Raw genomic sequence first — 23,811 nt, 5'->3', positions numbered from 1 at the left:
GAAAGAGCATCAAAAATCCATAGATATTGCTCTTGTAAATTGTTTTACAAATTTGGTAAAATCTCAGCTCTATCTCAGTTTCTAAATGCATTGCATCATTATCATTTACAGGTTTGAGGGGATTCTTGGAATCTTTCCTTAGTGTCTGGAGCCGAATGAATAATTTTTTAATGAGAATGACTAAGTGGTCAAAGGAGATGAGGTGAAAGTAGTAGTATAATCTTCCTGATTTTTAACAATCATGTTAGAATGTTGGATTCATTTTTTTAGGTCTGGCATCTGCTACAAACATCTCACTCTCTCTTGTGAATGAAGCACAATACCTCCTGATAAATGTGGCGAGCATTCTGCAGCTAAAAGAACATATTTCTGCAAGGTAAGATCCTTCTGTCTCAAATGTCTCTCAGCAGTCTTGGATTCCCGAATCTTGCCATAAGATGCCAATATAACTGTTTTATCTGGAAATTTAGAGATGGTTACTTTTCAATGTTCAACAAATATATGGGTATTAAACTGATATAATTACTCATTCCTGTGTGGCTTCTGAAAATTTGGATTAAATGCTTGAACATAATCTTTCTGCCAGTCATCTTTAGGAAAACTTAAACAAAATTCTTGTCAAATGATTTGGTGGCAGGAGACTATTGGGAACCAGCCAACTTCTATTTGTGGGAAAACAAGGATAATTAGGTTTTCTCAACATAAATAATCCGGCAGGTGAACATACAAAATCTTGCTACTTGCTGATCTATTTCTTTCCTGTGGAAAGGATTAAGATTTATAGCAAACATTCACAACAGAAATATTTTAAAACTACTTGCAGGACTGGATTATTCTCATTTCTTAATTGAATTTAGCTTTACTTGTACAAAAGTGGGAGATACAAGCAGCAAATGAAACATTGAGCCAGCCTACAGTTCAAAGCTAAGGTACCCATTACCAACTAAATTTTCATATTGCTGACAATAGAAAGTTGCTGTTTCTTGAATATAAGTAGGACAGGCTCAGATTCCACAGAAAATCTGCCCCCAAGGCCTCCATCATAGCTGTGCCTCCCACAGCCCTGGCATTTGTCTCTGAGACCCCTTCTCCTGTCTCACCAAACTTCCCTGCCTCTGCTTGGAATAATTTTTTCTCCTCTTAGTCACCCACCAAACATGTGCTCTGCATTGAAATTCCTGTTTTGAGGAGGAATATATATATATATATATATAGTTGTTTATATATATATACACACACATATATATACAGAGATATATATACCTGTAGGAGGATACGTATATAGCTTCAGGATTTAAAACCAGTGACTGAGTGAAGCATCACTACAGACCACTGGAGCTTGCATTGCCTGAGGGTTTTCTTTCTTCAGGAGAAGACAGTTGAGCAATTTTAGCATATCATGGCAGTGCTCCTCTGGGAAAAAGGCCTGGAAAAGGTTTCAGTCAGTCCATCTCTCAGCCGATTCGACTACCCGTCCTCAGTGATAGTTAATGCCTTCTTTTGAGGCTTGACTGGCTCAGTTACATCTCCTTGGGAGAACACTTGCAGGCATCCCTTACTCAGACTGGGCTTTTTCCATGGTGAGACCCAGTGAGGAACCTTCCAGACATGGGATCTGAGTGCAAAGAAGAGGAGTAAAGCACTAGAGGGAGCAGGAGGTGAGGATGAAGGAGGACAGGGAACTTCAGTAAAATGTCCAATGTCAGAGGATCCACTGATTTTGTGCCTAATATCTTCCAGTACAACTAGGCTTGTAATCTCCTTTTCTTCAAAGGAAACTCCAGATGTGACTGGAGCTGCCGTGATGCCTGAGAAGTATCTTGCTTCCCACTCTGCAGCACAAGTTGGAAAACTCTTCCCTATTTTGTCATGCAGTGCTTTCTAAGGATGCTGGGGAAATGTACAGATATACCGCATCATCATTTTGCGCTGTTACTAAATCATGGTGTACAAACTTTCCAAATACTGAACTGTGCAATGTACTTTCTAGAATCTGCACATATAAGTCTTTATTAAATGTTTTTCTTTTTTAGAAAGTATTATTTAGCTTCTTGGCATGTGAGTTTGTTTTTGTTTAATGGAAACCAGCTAAGATTTATAAAATGATTTTAATCTTCAATTGAGTTTTAATAATTTCTCTTTGTATCTTCTGTAAGTAAAAATTAACCTTGCAGTTTGCACTTCGCTCTTGAGAGGTGATCTAAAACAGAAACAGCAATTTAATTAAAAATTAGAAGTTGGAGAGCTATATGGATATGGAGACATCCGCCTCTCTGGTGTTGCCTTTATAGGTCACTTCCATGAAAACCCCCATGACCTGGCCTTATGCTCAAATGTTCTTCCTAGAAATATGCCCCTGAAGATGCAAATACTCATTTTCAAATTTGCCTGTTAAACATATGTAATGCGTTCTGGATTGCAGGGCCCACTGCTGTGAAAAGTCCAAAGTACCCAGGCTGGCTTTGGCAAAATGCACTGGTTTTCACAACAGATCCTGGCTGAGATTTGCAGGATGAAGGTGCCTGTCACTCCATCCAGCAGATGCATGTTTTGAGGGGGATGCGAACGATGGGCATTTACTCAGCTACACGCTGCCAAGTAATTAGAAGCAGTTCTGAGGGCTGGGGCTAGGTGCAGGAGAGGTAAGGTATCTTGGAGGCAAGCCTCAGCAGGTTGAAGGCGGAGAGACTAGGAGTAGGGGCATTGCAGTCTTGGAGGATCAGCAGCAAGGGATAAAACAGTAGAAACTACAAATAGGTTTCAGCAGCTGGCTCAGGACACTACAGGCCCAGCTCTGAGGTTACTGGGGCTTTTGATGCCCCCAGTGGTACCGGCTGGGGTGGCAAGCCCTGATATGTCACGAAATGCATTCAAAACTAGATGCTACGCAGCGTCCAAGCTCCAAGAGCCCACAGCAAAGCTAGGAAGCACCACAGCATAACTGAACTTGTCCATGACTGACTGCTGGTTTCCTCCCTGTCTGTCTGAGTGTCGGCATAGTTTACACTTCCTGTTGGCTCCTATCTCCTGCAATCATTATGAATTGTGTCTCAGCCATGGGATTGCTTGTGGGATCTCGAGGGAAAACCTGTAGCCCTTCAGCTTCCCATCCCACTTTCTACCCCCAGGCTGCTGGAGCCCTTGTGAACAGCGAAGGCTCGATGGAACAGGGCTTGTGTGGTTTGACTGAAAGTTGGCACAGGCAGTTTATCCTTATGCACATTTATCTGCTAAAGAAGATCTTCCAGACTAAATGAAATCAAGCTCTTTTTTTCACCTAACAGGCATCTTCTGCCAAGACTGCTTGATGTGAACAGTTTTCCCTGTACTTTGATTTTGCATGTTTTTCCTCATTTTAACTAAAACACATTTTAAACTGTATGCCCTTACTTTTTTAAATTTTTTTTTACCAGGACAGAAACTTCTCTTTTCACTGCTTACCCAGGTTTCTGCCTCTGCTCTAGGGTGTCATATCCCAAAGTTGTCAGGCCACAGCTGATGGAGTGTCAAAAGTTGTTCATGTCCATAATAGCTAATGCAAAAAGAAATGCTCTTCCCCACTACCAACGGCACTGAGAGAACTCCCTTGCAAATTTTAGGGCTGTCTTTTTTTCTGGTATTGGTAGGGTTCTCCTTTAGAAGGAGAGTGAAGAATGACAATTCAAAGGTACAGCCAGATTTCTGATATTTGTATGCAGTCTGCTGCTCTGTCTGCCTCATATATGTTTTCTGCACTGACACAAATCTACACTCTGGCAGTTCAAATGCTTGTAAAAAGGTGGAGATATCACCATACAGAGATTAATTTTTTTCAAAACACCTATCATTTGGTGCAATCTGCTGCATCCCAAAGGCAAATAATAATAATATGAGGAATATATTCTCTCATAAAATGCCTTTACTGGTCTTTCTCACCTTCAGCATCTGCTGGTTTTGTCCCTTTTGCCACTGCAGCATGTGCAGAGTAAGTTTCTGTTTGCCTTCTTTTTAGAAGCATTTAACAAGTCAAATGATTGCTAACTCAAAAGATCTTTTCATTTGTTACCATTAGCCTTACATATGATAACTAATAAGGAATTTTCTCATATGCATTGCTCGCAATCGCCTGTCTACATGCTTTCATACCTACTTCACAGTTCCAGGTTACACCTCTGAAGAAGCCACCTAGAGGATTACAAGTTACAGTCGAAGGATTACAAATTATATTTGAAGATGTACAAATTATAGTTAAATACCTTGTGCCATTTTCATAGCCTTTGTAATAAAACTTGGTCCAGGTTATTCTGGAGAAATATTTGCTGAATCATATTAGCCACTAGATTCTTACAGCACAAATATCTGGTGCAGAACTGGCTAATAAACCTTTTTTTTTTTCTCTCTGTCAACTCTGTGAGACAGATTGGAAGAGCCATTGGAAATAGAGGAATTAATCCGTCGTTTCCGTGCCAACATTATCATCAGTGCACCAGAGGCCTTTGAAGAAGAAGAGTGGGCTGAGATTTCAATAGGTGCTCTGCGATTCCAGGTGCGAACTCATCTCCCTTGTCCTAGTCCCAGTCTATTACAAAGCATTTTGACCCCTGGAGACAGAGAAATGTTTGCAAGGCTTTGACTGGAACATGGGCAGCACAGTTTGTGCAGATGAAATTTATAAAGTGTGTTAAAAAAACCAAACATGCTGTGACCTGTGGCAAACGTTTCAATATTGAGGGGTTTTGACATATTTCTCCACACCTTTTTTTTTCTTTCATAATTCATAAAATTTCCCACCTCTATCCAACTGAGCGGAAAAAGAGTCACTGTTTTGAGGTAGTTTACAGCAAATATTTAGCCAGCATGTCACGAGAGAATACTGGTTGCTGTTAAGCATAATAGTCCAATGTAACCTCAGATTGCTGCACATCTAGCAACTGACTGCCAAAAGACAGGGCATGAATACAAGCAAGCGACTGCTGTCTGTTGCCCTCTGTTGTATACATTTTGTCTCCATCTCCATTCAAGATGTTTCTAAGTCTAGCCTGGTAGGCTTTTTTCGTATGTTATGATTCGTGTCATATCTAACAAGATAATGTGCTTTGTACTGTACTGAAGATGATGAAGAGTTAGACTTTGTTGGCAAATACATTCTTTTGAGAAAAACTTCAACAAAGAATCCATGAAGAAGCTACACGTGAAACCTAAAGAAATGATGCACACATGTATTACATGTTCTGTTGGATTTGTCTGGTCCTTAAATATGAAATATGTATTTGAAAGTGCATTCCTTAGGATGTAAAAGTTGCTTATTTGTTGTTTTCTTAGGGATAATAATGAAGGTGTGAATAACAGAAGTGCTAAGGTCAGATCTAGAAGCTGTGGTAGACATCACTCCTATTTCTTTCTGGTCAGCATACTCTAAGAAATGGAGAGGCCTTTTTTTCAGTAAGGATGGAAATTATGACTTATCTGCTCTCTCCTTATGTGTACTTGGATCAGTAAGCTGCAATATGAGTTACAGAAAATCAAGGAAAAATTTCTTTAGGTAGGAGATGAGGACAAAATCCTGGGTGTATAGCTTGTTGGAGGCTGGAGTTGCACTAAGGATCTCAGCTCAGGATCCTGTTGTGGAAGATACTGTAAAACTACAGAATAAAAAGGCATTCCTGTTTCTGGCATTGAAATACTTTAGGAATGCAAGCTGAAAATAGAAAGGCTTATGCAACATGCATTGTCTTTTCCAGTCTCTGCTAGGTCCTTATTCAGTTACTTATGTAGTAACAGTAGAAATTATGTTAACAGTACTTGATGCCAGGAAAATGGTAGAAGAAGCTGTTGAACAAAGCAAAGCAGGGAAAAGTATCTCCTCCTCTGTCTTGTTTTCTTGTTCTTTTAATAAAATACTAAAGCTGTGGAAAATCATAATCTGAAAAAGCTGAGACAAATGTATGGTTTTGATGATTACACTGAAGAGTTGTACAAGCAGTTCTAGATGTACCTCAAAGGAACTGAAATAGCTCTTCAGATCAGCATATAAAAATGTTTGCAGTGTCGGGTTTAATTATTTGCCCTATTTGAAATTTATGACACGTTTTACAAAAGTAGAATGTGTATATTGAGACACTGTTAAGACAGTTTCTATAACATTCAGCTTTGCTAAAGTTAGGGTTGCAATATTAAGGGAAACCAGAACATGTCTTCCTTCTTAATTTTAATGCTTTAAAAGGTAAGAAGAAATTAATTGCAGGTTTTTTTCCCTAAAAACACACCCTAGTTCAAACAAGAATTAAGTTTAAGAACTGTGCTCTGTATGATGTTACAGTAGAAGTTCTCATTATTCCTTCTGATTATATAAACTTTGAAGATTCACATCTTGCATTCTCATTATCTACAAGTGCTATGCCTATAAGAAAGAATGGGGAATATTGTGTATTTCAGCTGCACTGAAACAATGTAAACCAAACCCTGTTAGTTTAACTCCAAGAAAATCCTCCTTGGGTTAAATCCTGAGGCACTAGCTTAATTTTGTGTTCAGTTCCCCTTTGGGCAAGTAGCCCTGCCAGCCCGTAGATAAAGTGAAGCCATCAGGAAATACAAATATGTAAATGTTTTTGATTTCTCAGATTGTGTCTCTGGGAAAGTTTTCCTGAAAAAAGAACGGAAAAGAAAAAGTGAATTAAAAAATCACTGAGACCTTCACAAGTAGACCTGTGAAAATGTACCTACATTAGATGAACACGCCTAACTTCTTACATAATTAAAGCATAAAAGAACAAAGGCAAAGTATGTGAAATATATGTTTTTAAGATATTATGATGGTCAGAAGCTTGTACTGTTCTGTGTTGTACTGCTTTGATATACAGCTGTGAACCTTCTTTAACTGAAATTTCAGGTTGTGGGTCCGTGTAGCAGATGTCAAATAATCTGCATTGATCAACAGTCTGGGGACCGAAACAAAGAATTTCTGCAGTCTCTGTCTGCTGCCAGAGGTAGAAAGGTCAGTACAGTACTCCAAAATAGCTGTATAGAAAGATGTAGTGACTTCATTCATGCATAGTGAAATATCTGCCCAGAGAATATTCATGATTGGGTTGTTAGGCTAATTGTTAACATTTGTTTTTTCAGTAAAAAGAGGATGCACTTACAACCCAGATATGAGATGGTTTATTTCCCTAAAATGCTCAACATGTTTTTTATTCAGAAATCGACTATTAACAGGCATTATTTTTTACTGTGCTTGCTTTTATTCAGTACGTACTGCTTTACAGTGTGTTTATTTTGGTCTTGAAAAACACAAGCTGATGCGCTGATGTCATTCAAGAAGAGAAATCTGCATAAAAATCAGAAAGTGTTTGAAACGATACAGTTAGCTCATAAGACTAAACTTTATTCTTATTGTGAGAAACTACTTAGCAGGAAAAGCAGAGCAGATGTGAATATAGTCCAAGTGGGGAGTAATTGATTAAGAAAGTGACTAGAGAATAAGCGTGAAATACAGGCATCTGTTTGGAGTCCTGCCTCCTAAGGTTGCATTGCTTCTTGGAATTGAGAGTGCTCAGACGATGGCTAGACAGTTTGGCATCCCACAAGCTACACAGATCTCCTCAGAAGTATTTATTTAGCTGAAAATCCTTACCCTAAATTCATTGCTTCCTGTTCATTACACTTCTGTTGTAAAAGTTCGTTAGCCAGTCAGGGCTCAGAAGCCTCGCCAATACCAGCCAAACACTAGAGGCTGGGCACAGCACAGAGGCAAAGCAGTAACAAATAGGTTGAAAATTATTCACCCAAACAATGCACAAACAAGTTACAAATAATGCATCCTTTGTGTGGAAAAAAAATAATAAATTGATTCGTCTCAGTGACTCATTAAGCAAACAAAGGGCTGCATTTTCAATCAATGTTATCCTTGGTGAATAGCTCCGCCAGCTCCTTCTCGAAGCCAGCCGCCTGGTACAGAGTGAGACGGGGGAGAGGCGAGCAGGCAGGGGCTGGCTGTTTAGGCACAGCTTCCCGCTGACCTGAGATGACTTAGGGTTGCACAGCAGGCTCTGGCATCCAGATCGCCACAGCACGTGTGCCTTTGTGAGGTGAGCTCCTGGCCATGGTGGGTAGCCTGGGGACAAGAGCCCTCTCCAGGTAATGGTGGGCCACAGCTGGAACATCTGGGACACTTTAGAGCGTGTTCTGGCACTCTGGGCAGGGATGCTGCCCAGCTGCCCCATGGGCTGCGGTATGTAGAGGACTTTCTCTTCCCATGGGGGTTTTACTGGATTATGACTTGAATCCTCTGTAGAAAGCAAGCACTCTGTATTTACGGTCTTTCTCAAATGGCAACAAAACCTTACCCGGGGCACAGATTCTCAGGAGAGGCAAAGCATCTTCAGCGTGTTTCCCACAGCAAAGGTGAGCTTTTCTTTCATTCTGATTAACTCAGCAATGCAAAGATTTTCTTGATACCAGCACTTCTAGAACCAAGTAACTCGTTCGAACAGAACTAAGGCAAAGAGAGCAATCCAGCCTCTTGAGAAGAGCCTGGCGCCAGATAAAAGACGCACGGCAAGGCGAGGCGCTGCAGAGCACAGCGCTGCTATTGACAGCGGGGAGTGCTCTGCTTCCCTCAGCTGTGCAACGATATTCATGCTGCAAAGAACCGGGCCTTCAGCTTTTTTTATTTTTCCCAGCCTTCAGCGCTGCTGGCAGATGGGATCTTGTGAGCATGCCCTGCTCTGCATAAGGCCAAGTCCTTTGGGTTAGCGTGACAGCTGAAAGAGATAGTTTGAACTGGTAGTTTTGCCCGAACTGGTCTGAGAAGACCTCAGAGCCCATCCCTCCTGCAAGCCATCTGTGGGGTGATGGTCACCAGCTGGTTATCAGTGAGTAGTACCCGAGGACTATGGCGTCTTCAGTGTGCTAAGCAGACCTAGCAGAGGACGTTGATCCAAACCTTTCACAGTTCACAGTGGGGAGAGAGAAAGAACATCGAGTTCATGTGACTGTGTTAAATTGCAGAGCTAATCCTTTGGTGACTCATGTCTCTAGCATGTGCTTTTCTGTTAAGGAGTCATTTCTTTTTTTATCAGATACAGATTCAGTGAAGGAATTTAGCAGTGTTTGTTCCCAGCTGTCAATAATGCGATTCAAACTACAAAAAACAAATGCAGCAAAATCAGATTTAAGCTCATTTCCCAGTAGAAGGGAACTGATATTTTTGAAAGGCTGTTGTACTTGCTTGATTTCCAAAACATTAAAGATACTGCGCATACGAACGGATAGCAAATCCTGAATGCTTAACAGGAGAGCCAGATGTCAATATTTACCATTTTGTTTTGTTTTTCCAAGAATGCCAGCCTGGAAAAATATATCAAACTTTATCAAACTGGTAGCCCAAATGACAGCACTGCCAATGAACTTCAATAATGAGCTAAATAAAGTAAGGCTTGTAAGAGGTGGTTCGATATTTATTTCTGAAACCATATTTTCTCCATCCCTCTGAGAACAGGGTGCTCCAAGTTGAAAGATTGAGACTTTGCGTAGATGGATTGCAGCTGAAAGTCAGAACCAGCTACTGTAATTAGCCACACAAGCAATTTGCATGTTTCCTGAAAAATGTAAAGCAGGGTGCTGAAGCCTAGCCAGCTACTTTTTCTGAAACCTTTTATCACATTGTTTGAAATAAAATGCAGACACCTCTACAAAGCGAACGTGAGCTCTGCTGCCATCAGTTCTGAAGAAACCCTCATTAAAGATTCCTTCTGTAATTTTTGACTGAAAAGGAAAAATGAGCGCTCCTTCTGTGACAGAACTCTCTCTTTCTGCAGGAGCCTACGAAAGACTAGATAGCTGCATTAAGCAAATAGCATAAAAATAGCCACACACTGTTTCACATGCGTCACCACCTCATGCAAAACACACATAGACAGAAAGGAGAGAGCACTGAATTCTTGCCCGTCTTCTGTGTTTTGCAGATGCAGTTTAATGCTAAGAATAGCGGAAGCCCTGTGGGTAGATTTGCAGCAGTGCTATAAGCTAGGACTTGCTGTTAAGGTAGCAAAGTGAATTGCTTTAGCAGTCTGCCCCAGCGTAAACGTATGGATAGCGGTACATCAAGGGAAATCCATTATGTTTGCACATGCCCTCATACACCAAAAGGCTTGTGTTTTTTCCTGCAGGCTGTTGATCCTCCCTTATGTATCTCATTGTGCTTTGGGAGAGCTGCTTTCCCTGCAGAATTAGACACCGTGCCTTTGGATTGCTTACCAAAACGTTAGCAAGGATAGCAAACGACGCCTCTTATCTGACGCATCATTATCATCATTTTCATAGTAATGCAGGCCTTTACACTATGCAATGCTTTTCATCCAAAGACCTGGAACATTTTCAAACAGTGATTGATGTAATTAACAGACCTCTGAAATAATATGGTTCTCTTTTCTCATTGATGGCTGAACTGGAAAATGCATTTATTTAAGGTAAAGCAAAGGAAAATCAGTTCTTAGGAAAACACTCTGCTGTCCAGACATTTTCAACAGAACAAGATGGGGGGTTTTGACACCAAATTAAAAGTTTCCCTTTTTTCCAAAGTGGAAAATCGGCATGTTGAAAGTGCGTACTTCCACTCTCCTATTTTGTAAAGCTTTACTAGTAAGTTTTGGTGAATCCAGAGTTAATAAAACATTTTTACGTTAAAAAAAAAATTTGGCTGTAATAATTGCATCTCCCAAACCTTTGCATGGGAGAGAGGTTACGTTATTGTATGAATAAAATGAGCAGACATGAACAGGTAAATTCATCTATTGGGAGGAGGCAGCTGAGAGCTACATCCAGGGGCAAAATCCAGAACTCATCCACCCAAAGCTAAGTTTTGGCATGCAGTATCACATATGTGCTTGTTACACATTCTAGCAGGGTATTTTCCCTACCAAGTGCTAGTCTGAATTAACTGATTGTTTAGGAGCTGTAGCTTGAAGGCATCTCATCTCAGCCTTTGTCAGATGTAGCACCTCAGGTTTCTATCTTGCAAAAGGAAATACTGCACCCAGGATATTTCTCTGCCAGTGAATATCTAAGCAGTGCATATTATTGTTGATCCAGTAAATGTACTTGAAACAACATGCAAGAATGACAGCATTTTATAGCTCTTCTTTTAAGTGAGTGTGATGACTATCATATGATTCACTGTTGGCAAGAATAAGTACGTTTTACCTATTTCTCCCAGCAGTGAAGTGTTGTGCTTTTTACTAATCAAGAAGCTTTACGTTTTTTGTCCCTGTGAAGTTTAAGAGTGATGGGAAGAGGCCCTACTGCCATCAGAAGACTGAGCAGATAAAGCCACAGAACTTGCAGTTCAGCACTCCCTGCCCAGTTCTTGGTGTGTTCTGGGGAGGTTATATGCAGAATAAAATGCCCTTGAAGTCAGGAAAAGGTAGCAACAGCAGAGAGAGATTATGCAGTTCATTGTAATAACTCTGCAGGCTGTAATCTCTGCATCTGAAAGCCTCATTTTTCAACAGTGAAATGTGAGAAGGGCCAATTTCTACATTTTATCTTTTTCTTGAAACAGAGCTGAAATGGCAGGATGCACAGCTTTTGTGGTTGCTTGGGTGGGCAGTTTGCTATTACCAGTATTTGCTGAGTCAATACTTGTAATAATTGGAAAAAAAAGGAAATGTACTTAAAAGATATTAAATCCCCTTCTAGTAATCACAAGCTAAATTTTGGTCTTAAGAACATTCACAAAAGAAAGAGGTCAGCAATTCCAGGTAGGTATACCATCAGTATACCATCACCTTGAAAACTCCTTAGGCATCACCCAGTCTCAGCACTGAAAAAAATACTGTGAGACTTTAGATGCCCAATCAGAATAGGGAAATACTAAGGACCAGTATTAAAATAGTATTTGAGAGGTCCTGAAGATCAGATGTATTCACACATGCCTTTTCTCAAATAATTCTGAATGGTTTAAAGTGTTTTAAGAAACAACATCTTGCTAAATGATTGACAACAGTAGAAAAATTGGTAAATTAAATTCTCTACAGTGAACAATCTGACCAGATTTATTTTAGTCTTGTTTTAATATAAATCAAGATGTCAATACAGTAAATATAAATAAAAACTTCTCATGTGTCAAATAAGTTCATTTACACAGATGAGTTATAAAATTCCTTCCTGTGTGAAATGTGGTGTCGCATGGACTAATATTCATTTCACAATATTTTTTTTATGATTGCCTGATTTTTTAAAACAACAAAATTATAGCAACTGTCAGTTTTACACTAGGGTACAGGAAGTAAATCCAGGCTATTAACGACAAGGCTGAAAAACACATCATTTATGCCAATAGAGAAACCGCAGCTTGTCAACAAATAAGAGAAAAGCAAGAACAGAAAAATAATACTAGGTACTTTAATATTTTAAATGAAAAAGTTACTAACTTACCATTTTAGCATCATGGTTGATCCAACACAGTCACTGTGCTAGAGGATTGGGATCTTACTGTGCTACAGTCATTCCTCAGCATTAACTACTAGAACACTGACCATAAGGATCTGCCCTGTGTCCACCAGTGTTGACACCATTATGGTCACAGGTATCCAAAAAGTGTCAGGATAGGCCTGGTGAGGTCCAGCTCATACCCCATATATGTGAAATGCCAGTGAGATGAGAGAATAGCAGTAGCCAAACCAACCTGTGCTTGGGAGCTGGTTTTAATGTTTAGGATTACAAATGAAATGGAAAGACCCAAATTCAGAGTCTGAGGCCGTGTTTGGATAGATCTCTGCTTTACAGCATCTCTCTTACTTGGGAGTAGGTCTCAGCCTTAGCTCTTGCTAATTCTTCAAAGAATAAAAGCTGGTTTGTGTTACCTCATTACTGTATCTTTATTTAATTATACAGTGCAAGAACAGGAGAAAACATACTGCCTTCATATTTAGTCTGTCAAATATGGTCCCTTAAATTCAGCTGACGCTGGGTTTTTGATTTATTGCAATTCCTTTTACCTAGCATATTTTTCTAAACCTGCTGTAAATGTAATTCCCTCAATTTCAGGATCATCAATCTGAGCAATGGCAGTAAATGTAATCAGGAAATGGAGAAGGAGAATAGAGTTTTGTTTTTAAAATTTATTTTTTCAGAAATACCAAATGAATTTCATTTCCTTATTTATTTACTTTATGCTTTAGAGCGACTGGTACATTTTGGCTGTAGCCTACCAAAACAAAATTCTGTTTAATGAAACCTGTAAAAAAAGACAAGAAAATTAGTATTGGGTTTCCAAGGTCCTCAGTTTGAAGAACAAAGACATTCTGAAGTCTACAAATCAATTAGCAATTTAACATGGTCTTTGGCATTCCTTTGTTTCTTACTTTACATATTTCTTCAATTAACTATTATCCAATCATTTGGAAAACATTATCATGAGATTGCAAGTCTGTTTCTTGCGCATTTCTAAATTCTCCACTGTTGGAAAACAAAACCACAAAAACACACCAGTCGCTTACTGTGACATTTCCAGATCACACCCAGCTGTTTATAGCTACGACTGTAATGTTCAGCATGCTTAAGAGTGAACACGCTCAGATCAGGTTTCCAGAGGGTGAAGTGGTTACTCTGTTCCCCTTTTCCTTATTATTCAGTATCCAAGGACACATATTTAAGTATTTCTAATATTTATGTAGGATGGCTTCACAGGTAGTGACAGATAACAAGTGGTAGTCCTGATAAAACAAACTTTCTGACTATTTTCTGTAAAATATACTAAAATATTCATAAAAACAAATGAAGGGAAATTCACAAAGGCTAGACAGAACAAAGTTCTGTTAACAAAGCGAATAATTCATGCTAGAAGATGCAAGACTTTTCCTCACTGTTTGAACATACATGCATTCTCATGCTGCCTAGCCTTTATTTGTGATAATGCAGTAACAGCATTTGTCAAGAAGCCAGAATAGTCATTAAACGACAAGCCTGGGAGGGAGTGTAAATTACATATATGATACTATGGGACTCATCATGAAATACTAAGTTATTTATCCACTTACTTAAAGTATTCTTGAATAGCATGGGGTTAGCTTTTGTTTACCAGTCTATTATAGTTAATTAGTTAAAAATGTTCTTAATTACATGAAGATAGTACATACCTCCTTATTCTTAAAGCAATATTGTTTTCCTAAACATATCTGGGTTGTGAGATCTCTAGGTCCGATTATTTTAACATGAGTTGTGTCTCAATAAATATTTTGGTTTTTTTTCAGACAAACTTTGGCATATACCTGATGAACCAGCCCTTGCACTCATCCTTTCCAGACATTTTATCGGTTGGGTCTCAAGTACTTCCAGTGCTGAAGGAGAATACAGAAATTCAGCCCCCAACATCCAGTGAAGAAAAATGTTCAGGATAGGTTCTCTGGTGGAGATGAGATTTATATGCAACTCCAGGGAAAAGTCAGTAGTCAGTTATTCAAAAAAAAGAAAAAGCTTCCACTCATTCGCTTCTGGTTTAAGTCTTTTAATTCTCTGTTTGCTGTAAATGTTATCAGATGGCAGAACCCTTAATAATTACAGCTCACCTACATGTTTTTGCTTGTGATTAGGTTACAGCAGCCATAACTCTATTTTGCTCAATTGCTTCAGGATGCAACAGGTTTGATCAAGTCTTACTGGTGGATGACTCCCAAAACAAGCCCAACATCATTGTCAGAAACCCACATCTCAGTGAAGGAAAGTAAACACAACAATACACTACTTCCTCTTGTTGCTTTGTTAAAACCACAATTGGGAGAGAGGATGCAGGACGTATTTTAGAAACAATGTGGGTAGGAGGGGAACAGTGGGAGAGTGGCATGACAGCAGGAGTCCATTCGGCTTTTCAAAAAATGAAACTGAAGGTGATGTCTAGGCAGTCTGAAAGCACTGGAGAAGAGGGAACTGTTATTGGGAAATCTGTGTCTCCCTTTTTGGAAGTGGTGTGTGAGGATGCCAAAAAGGCACAAAGATCAATGAAGATTCAGTATGCCACTTGCAAGGCACTGCTGTGAAGCAATTTCATCCATTTGTTCTCGACTTCTTTCTCTCATTCCCATTTGCTACTTTTCCATTTGATTTATTTTATGTGATGAGTTCCCACACACTTGTTTCCTTACATATTTCTGGATGTTGACACATTTTTTTTCATTTGAGATTTTTCAACTAATACAGGTATGTTTTCTATACAAACTTTGTTCATCCTCAGTGGTCTGCAATGGCCACTTAACTCTTGAAAGTTAGGATGCTTCTCCATGCCAAACAGGTCAAAATATTCTTTTTTCTCACTCTTTATGCATTTGATAATGCCCTTCTTAGAAGGCTTTTGAGTTCTTTACTCTCCTAAATATGACTCAAGCTTTCTGATTTCTGAGAGCAAATGTCTGAAACCTGGGACTTAGTCTGAAATATCAGTTATTGTGAAAATTAAAAAAATAAATAAAGCAAGCCACATAGAAAAAAAAAAAAAAAAAAACACATGGAAAGTCAATGTAATGCAAGACAGAACACATTGTGGCCAGGTGTTTTATGACCCCCAACATATGTCCAGCCAGCCAGAGGGCGATTTCATGCTTCCAGGAAGCCCTTCTGGAAGAGGAAATTCTCCAAGATTGGCCGCTCTATTGCCATTTGGGAAGTGAAATTTTGACCCTGTTAAAAGCACCATCAGAACTCTCATCCAGCATGATTGAGGTCTTCCTTGGGGCAATTTTGGCTCAAACTGTGTGAAAGTGCTTCTGGCTGAAGCAATCCTTGAGTTGTTTAAGTATATCCCTGGAGGGGAGCAGGCGGCTTTGTGAAAGAATTGGTCAAACAGTCATTCTGAAAGGGGAGCGACTACCACAGAGCGGCGTACAATGGGAAAAGGGAAGCACATCGCCCAGTGTGTGAATCAGAATTCAAAGATGGTCGTTTTTCTTTCTCTGCTTCTTTTTTGAACTGGTTTCTTCTTTTTTTTTTTTTTTTGTTGTTCTTTTGAAGAACTGGTTTTACTCACTTCAGCTGGAACAGACTCTTATTAGTCTCTCAGCAGAGCTTTGTAATGGAAATGAGAAGAGACATTATCTGTTTCTTACAACCTGCCATAAAATACATGGAAAGAGAGAGGTGTTTCATATGTATGTAAACTGAGGATCAGTTTTGAAAGTTGTATTCCACTTCAGAGCCCAAACACTGCTCCTTGATGTCTGCTTTGAAAAGCAGGGGTTTTATCTGTCTAATAGTCAACTATCTGATGTTGTAATGAGCAGGCTTTTTGGAACCTTGAAAAGCAGTTTCCTGGTATCTAAATCTCTTAACTGTTTCACTCTTTGCCTTTCTGTTATGCAGAACATTGTTTTGTTGGATAGAAAGCCAGCGCAGCTCTGGCAAATTTAATACGAAGAGACCTGCTGTATGCTGACCTTCAGGTGATCTCTGCTGCTTTGCTCTGTCCTCTTCACCTCACCAGTATGTCATTTGTATAAAATGGCACAGAAGTTAGAAAAGGAAATTGAAAGCAAACCTCAGCAAGCTCTGTTTCACTTGTTATTGGATTTACTACAAAATAAGCCACTTTGGTACACAGTGGCTTGACAAATACTGTTTGTGAATAGCCTTAATGCAATGTATGATAACTAAGGATGAGAGGATTTGAACTTTAAAAATGTCATGCTTGGTCATTTTGACCTATTATTTACAGACAATTGCACTTGCTCTCTGCTGTGGATTAGTAGTATTAGATCAAGAATAATTTTGTCATTTTACAGGGGAAAAAAAGGTTTTCTCTGATGTATGAACATACTCATTAGTATATTTTTTGCGTTTCCCAGAAGGAAAATCCTTGTGCTACAGTGATAGGAAATGTCACAATGCTTTAGATTGATGGAAGAGACATAAGGAATCTCTCGTCTCAACAAAGGATAATATTTCCCTTCTAGTAAGTGGAGTGTTCCCACCGGTATTGATATGTCTTCCCATCATTGAAGACAAATTCTTCTTAGTGCTAATAATCTGTGGAAAATCTTGAAGTAGGAAGAATCACTTTTAAATGACATGCGCTGTAAGTCTGTAGAAAGAACATCCCTCCCATAATGTAAAAAAAATCAAAGAAAGAAGAAACTTAGCATAATGCAAACCCAGGTACTGCAGGAATGAAAAGGGCGTAAACACTTAGAAACACTGTGTATGTCACGTAGAAGGGTTATATGTTCTATGAGGGGTGACTTCTGAATCTTCAGGGTATACAGAAAAAAAGACCATTTCATATGAATGCAGGCTCTTTCATCTAAGTACTCCCATTGCTGCAAAATTAAATCTTTGGACTAATTGCAGATACATATTTACCTTATATGGATAAGAAATATACTTAATACAGTATTTCCAGACTGCTGTATGTAGGAAGTTCTCTATATATTTGAAAACTAAGTCCATATTTCCTTACAATGAATTATTCAGACACATTCCATTTTCTGTGGTACTTAACTCCTTCTCAAATCTCAAGGCAAGAATGGTGATTATTACAAGCTCTAATAATAACCAGCAGGCTGAAATCATAGAACAGAAATCAGCACTTTTAGGAGAAGCCTCTGAACTCTTTGTTCTCTGATAAGAGTAAGACAATTCAGATACAGTTTATGATTTATATACTTTCAATGGCGTCCTTCAAAATATGGTCAAAATTTTAGGTCACCCTTCTGTCAAAATTATACACAAATCAAAAAGAAGGACTGCATAAAAACTGTGATTGTTGTTCATAAATTGTAGAGATTATGCTATGCATTTCTTCTTCAGTCTGGTTTTTAACCTTCTTGGAAATGAAATCAATAAAATATATATTGTGGTTGACATGTCTGCTGGTGGTGGTTTCATTCTTGACCTTTGAGCTCATGAGATGCTAAGTTCTGCTTGGAGGCATCGCCAGGCTCACGGGGCGAGCGTGTGGCTCAGGACTGAAGGGATGTCTCGTCGCTGCTGGGATTCACAAGTGAGGTGTTCCTCCAGCTGTTGTGCTGACGGCCTCCGTCCGTCTAGTCAGCATGCCCATCAGTTGCACACTCAGCTCAGGCCCTGCACAAAATGCACTAATAATCACCGGTTTCCTTTAAAATATGTCCAGAGGCAGTCCTGTTGGAGCCACCTCTGTTATCCAGAGGTTGGAGCTCTCACCAAGGGTGTTGGAGAAGACAAGGTTCATTTCCCTCTCCTTTGCCTGGAGGGATCCAACACCGTCTTTCTCCACTGCCTAACCCATCAGTCAGTGGGCGAGACTGGGGACTTAACAGGACTGGGTGTGTGTGGGAATCACAGGGAAGGCTCGTCCCTCCCTTCTCATGAGGTTTACACAGAAATGATCTGTGATTCACCGGGCCAGAGAGAGAGGGACATGGGCACAGTGAGGCAGGATCTGCACGTGACTGAGCTACTCATTCATGCTCTTTTGGATTCGCTTGAGGGTGGGAGGGGAAGAAGACCGTGACTCTGTAACCCAACAGATAGGTCACTCCTATGGAGGTGAAAGATGTGGGTATGTCCCCGTCTGTCTGATTATACAGCTGTCACGAGGCAGCTACTTGGACAAAACAGAGACGCAGCCCCCGGAGAAGGGAGGAGAAGGCAGAGCGCTCCTCCTCTCCACTGGGCATGTGAGACAGTGGGTTACAGAGGCTTGTCTCCTTCCTCCAGCCACCAGCGTGTAAGTACAAGGTGGAACTTCAGCAAAACTAGAGGAGAAAGCCCAAGTGTGTTTTGGAGTAGGCCATTAGGGGAAACACGAGTTTGAATCCTCAAAAGCAGAAATGGAAATGAACCCGTGTTTCTGACTTCTTGCTAGGTACAGCAGCTGCAAGGCTAGAGTGAAAAGGAAAAAATGTGGGAGGAAAAGAAAAATGGCACCTCCTACAGTCAAAGTTTAAAAGAAAGCAGTGATATACGGGCTTTCGCCACACAGTTTGTAATTTTTTTAGGAAAGAAAGGACATAGGTATCCTCAGGCCCATCAATCAGATTCAGAGAGCCCAGTCATCGACAGAGAGGTGCCTCTTAAGCAAGGTGACATTTAAGAGGCCACTCTTCCCTCCCTTTTGTGTCAGCTAGCTTACTTTGCTGCTCACTCAGTGTGATGGCGGTTGCGGGTCCCTTCCAGTGGAAAAGAAAATAGGCAGGTGCCCTGCGTAAGGAGCAAAGTGACTCACTTAGGACTGCAGACAGGGAGAGATGTTAGGGAGGTTTGACACGGGGCCATGTACATTAGAAACCTCTGTGTAATAATACCAGAAATGCGTGTCACAGAACAAGCCGGTCATTTCTCTGCTGGCGCAGTGAAGTCATCCTGGAAGAGCGATACTCAAGAATTGTGCTGTTGGGGAACAGACGATAGGGAAAGGGGGCAAACAAAAAAAATGCATGTTGTAGCGTTTGCCACTAAAACTGTGGAGGGGTTTCTCAAATACCCACCATGTAAGATGAAATGTGAGAAATCAGGGAATTTGATTTAGTACAGCAGTTTCATGGCAAATTTGAAATTACACTGCTCTCAAATGAAGAGCCTTTTGCCTTGCATGGCTCATGCATAGCCTATAATTAGGTGCATTTCTATGTTAAACCCAGTTTCTTCTGTGAGCTGATCTGTTCCAGACTTGCAAGCATAATTCTCAACACACTGCAAATCTAGACGTCAACATCAGCTTCTCCTAGATAATGAGTATATTCCGTCTCTGAGCCTGTCTTGTGCTTTGTGCTGTTTTTCAGAGGTAAGTGTCCCATCTGGATTAAAGTACTCTGGCCAGGATTGTTAATGCAGCGATGGTTCCTCAGTCCAGAAGTGAAATCAGCTTTTGTTTTCTGAAAGGGCTGTGGTTTCCATGAGGCTGTGTTTGAAAAGCCAGCCATGATCTAATGTCAAGGCTGTTGTTTTCTGGTACTTATAATAGATGAATCAGATAAAGCTGTCAAAAAATTTGTGAGTTGTTATTTCCCAAAGCAAAACAAAACTAGAAGACTACAGAAGGCCCTGCACTGCTGAACCCATCTACTCACTTCTACAAATGGAGAACAGCCTTGGAGGTATCCATCGTTCGTGGATGTAATTCCCAGTGAGTCATGTATCAGATATTTGTAATTTCACTGGTTTAGCCAAATGCTTTGGACTGTTGCTTATCCTCAGAGCCTTTGTATTTACTGTCATATTCAAAAAGTTACTTCCAGCAAACCCTTCAATACTGAAACGAAATTGAATTTGTCTTATGTCAAATGTTTGTCTTTATTCTGTTTTAAGGAACAAGAACTCAACATTTCTGTGTTTGACTTGCTATCCGAAGCTCGATGTAATGATTTAATACACTTGAAAAGAGAAGGTTCTTGTCTGAGTTGCTTTATGTGTCAGTCAGTACTTGTAAAAAGCTAGTGTTCCTCAGTAATGTCCAGTCAATTAGAAAAAAAGGCCTAAGCCACAGGAGCTGGGCACAGCTTGCAAACACTGGTTGTCTAGGAGAGTTTGCATCTACTCATATATATATATTCAAGCACAAGAAGTCTAAATAGTCCAAACTATTTTATTTTTAGTCTTGGAAACTACTCAGAAAAAAGCATGCACCGTTTTTCTGCGGGAGCACAGGATGTGGCACCCATCTTTTGTATCAGACCCCCCTGACAACCAAACAGCTGCTGTCCCTGCACACAGAACGAGTCCTCAGACATGTAAAAGTGCAGGATGAAGTTTTGTAATGCAGCTTTATGCCCTCTCTCTTCCATCGTACGCTAAGGAGCAGCTTACAACAGATATGCTTGCTGAACTCTGAGCAGCTCCCAGGAAGGCAGACCCAGGACCGGGGGCCGTGTCCCTCCCCAGACACTGTGACCCGGCTCCGCTGTGCCCTGCTCAAAATTTGTCCCCGGGACACTGCCTGAAAACTACCGCTGCTGGCCTGTGCTGTAGCATGCCAGTTGTATGTTGTGGCCAGAGACTCTTAGAACAATTAAAAGCCAATAGACATTGCTAATTTAGCTTGCTGACCTCTGAGGACTTTTCGTTAACTAGTTGTGCATGGTTTTATCTGAGGGAAGCACTTTGTCAAGTTCTCATGCTATTTGATATTGTCTTCTACTGGCCTCATGGAGGCATTTGGTATTCATTCAATGTCACATGCCTTTCCCACTGGCAGGGCGTGGTAATTTGGAGCTATTCACGTGCAAAGGGAAGAATATGTTGAGGAAGAGAGAATCTGACATTTCATTGCGTGGGTAAACTGAAACAATTGGTTAAATTAGTCAAGCAAGATCGAGAGCTGTGTGTATCAGAGGCACGCATGAAACATTGTGAAAAATACAAGTGGATGCCTACCAGACCTTTTTTCTAAGTGCAAAAACAATACAAGCCAGCAATCATGTATTTAAGAAGCTAAGTAATCATGTATTTAAGAAGATATATATGATCTAAATGAGATTGTCAGGCATTGCAATTAGCATATTTATCTGCACTTATATTAAATAAATATTCTGCTTCAAATAAGAACATCTGGATTGGGAAGGTCATTCTACCCCCTGTTGTATTTCTTCTAATTTCATCCATCGGGCCCAAAATACTGATGGGCAAAATATTTTCAAAACTTATAATTCCCATTTGTAAGAGGAATTTAGCTTTGAAAAAGCCTAAACAAGACACAGCTTTCTGAGTTGAAAGACTACAAGTTAGCCATATAGTGATATTACATGATGGGTCATTTGGGAAAATGGCTGTGACGTTTGTCACAGAGAAGAAAATCCAGAGTGATTCAGCAGTTAGAGGGGAGGCATACAGTCAGGCATCATGTTATGTGTGGAGAGGAATGCTTGCTGGAAGACAATTCCCTTAAGATATGCACACATATCTCTAAGAAACTGCCCATATTAGGAAACTTTCTTAAGTATGTGTTGTTATTTTTCAGAAGTCTCTGGTGATAAGCTTTATGCCACAAGGAACAGGTAGAGATTGAGAGGCAAAGTGGTATCAGATGGCACGTGCCAGAACACAGCAAAATAATGGATTTTTTTTTTTTTAATGAAATAATGGAATACTTTTGCTGTCTACAGCTTTCTCTATAGGCAAAAAAAGAAATCAGTTTAGAAAGAATATGAAAATAAAAATAAAAGTGAATAATGAAACTAACTAAAATTATCTAAGCCTTCTCAAATGCATTAGTATAAATAAAAGCAATTTTTACCTTTGTGAAACCCCATACCATAGTTCATCCCACCAGTTCTTGTTATTGCAGCCCACTAAGTGCTGGATCCTGGACAGAAGTCACTGAAATCTTCTTGTTGTCAGCTTATTCCTGAAAAAGAGACTCATGCTGTGTATGGATACAGTGAAAAAGCTGCTAATCAAAGTAGTTAAACGACAAAGTAAACCTTAAAATCATGTACCTTAAAATCACATCTGGATGCAGAATTGGGAAGGGGAGGCCTCACGAAGGGACATACTTTTTTCTCAGAAAGAGGAAACTTCTGACCTTAATCTTGCAATGAAAAGCTGAAAAGCTTTCCAGCTGTAGCAAGACTTACTGGTTCAGAAACATCATGATTTTTGACCTCTTGATGCTGGCATTATTTTGATATAGGCTCAGCCTTTCTTAACCTGGATTTTCTGTGGAAGTAATAACTGCAGCTGTCAGAAAGAGGATCATGAATGGCAGAGGAGATGAAACCTCTTAAGAGGCTGTCAGTAGAACAAGAGACTGTGACTCCCTGGCGCCCTCGGGGCAACAGGAGCCATGAGCACAGGAATCCAGCTGAAAATGCGGCTACAAATTCATGAATGGACTTGGGAATCGGGAAATGCTGTCTTGAAAGTGAGCTCTCCCCTCCACCTTTCAGCTATTTCTCATTTCTATCTAAAAATAAAGCTGCATGAACACCAGTGTTATCAGACTACAATGATGTGGACTTCACTGTGATTCCTTTTTCATTATAAATGAGTTGTTTTCTCAGCTAATCAGCCAAAAAGTACATTGCAATGCAGTAGCAACTTAATAAGATTGAAAAAAGTATTATGATGGGCTTTACATAAATTCATTCATGTGAAATTCTGTTTTCAGGGCTATTAACATTCATTAATTCATGGTTAGCCTCTTGGTTATTGAGTTGTCAATGTCAGGGTAACTGTGTTTGAAGGGACTTCTGAAGTTCCCCTAGTTCAACACGCTGCTCCAAGCTTCAGGGCTAGACCACGTTTCTCAGGGCTGTATCCAGCTGAGTTTTGAGTATCTCCAACAGCCTTTCTGGGCAACCTCTTCCTGTGCTTTTCCACCCTTCTGGTGAAATCTTTCTTTAGATCCTCTCAGAAATTCAGCTTCTGACTGTTGCCTCCTTATCCTTTCACTGTGCACCTTTGAGAAGACTCTGGTCTCTCTACCCACCCCCCCATAGGTAACTGTACAGCCTGCCTTTAGCTTTCTCTTCTCCAGGCTGAAGAAACCCGCTCCCTCAGTCTCTCCTCGTACATCATGTGCTGCAATCCTCAAACCTTCCTCTCCAGTGAGAAGTATGATGAGTGACTTCAAATATCCTTTGCTGAATGCTCGGAGATTTAAACCAGAGAACCCAACAAATCGCCCCCTGAGCTACAGGGCTGAACGATGTTCTCCATCCGCTCTTGTGGTGAATGAATGAGAAGGGTCACGCACTTCATGCAGGTACCATTTCTCCAGCAAGCTGGGTCAAAATGTTACATTATTGTAAGAATGGATCCATCAGCTTAGAGACTTGGCTGCGGTACATCCACTTTTCCTCCCCAAAGACCGTCTCTGAATTTAGTTTTAAATGAAACCTTACACTGAGTTCAGGGTATAAGTCTATT

The 23,811-nt window shown here is 40.1% G+C and overlaps 1 protein-coding gene across 1 annotated transcript in view; it reads left to right on the top strand.

Annotated features, from left to right (window-relative positions):
* MOCOS (molybdenum cofactor sulfurase) overlaps nt 1-14,378 on the top strand; it is a 237,960-nt gene extending 223,582 nt beyond the window's left edge. Inside the window, exons 12-15 of the mRNA XM_075705959.1 lie at nt 271-376; nt 4,399-4,525; nt 6,869-6,973; nt 14,232-14,378. Of these exons, the coding sequence (XP_075562074.1) occupies nt 271-376; nt 4,399-4,525; nt 6,869-6,973; nt 14,232-14,378 (485 nt within the window). The remainder of the gene's footprint in view (nt 1-270; nt 377-4,398; nt 4,526-6,868; nt 6,974-14,231) is intronic.
* Nucleotides 14,379-23,811: the final 9,433 nt, after the last annotated feature.

Source organism: Pelecanus crispus, chromosome 2 (assembly GCF_030463565.1).
Source record: "Pelecanus crispus isolate bPelCri1 chromosome 2, bPelCri1.pri, whole genome shotgun sequence".
In the NCBI taxonomy this organism is placed as follows: Eukaryota; Metazoa; Chordata; class Aves; order Pelecaniformes; family Pelecanidae; genus Pelecanus; species Pelecanus crispus.
This window is presented reverse-complemented; position numbering and strand designations above follow the sequence as displayed.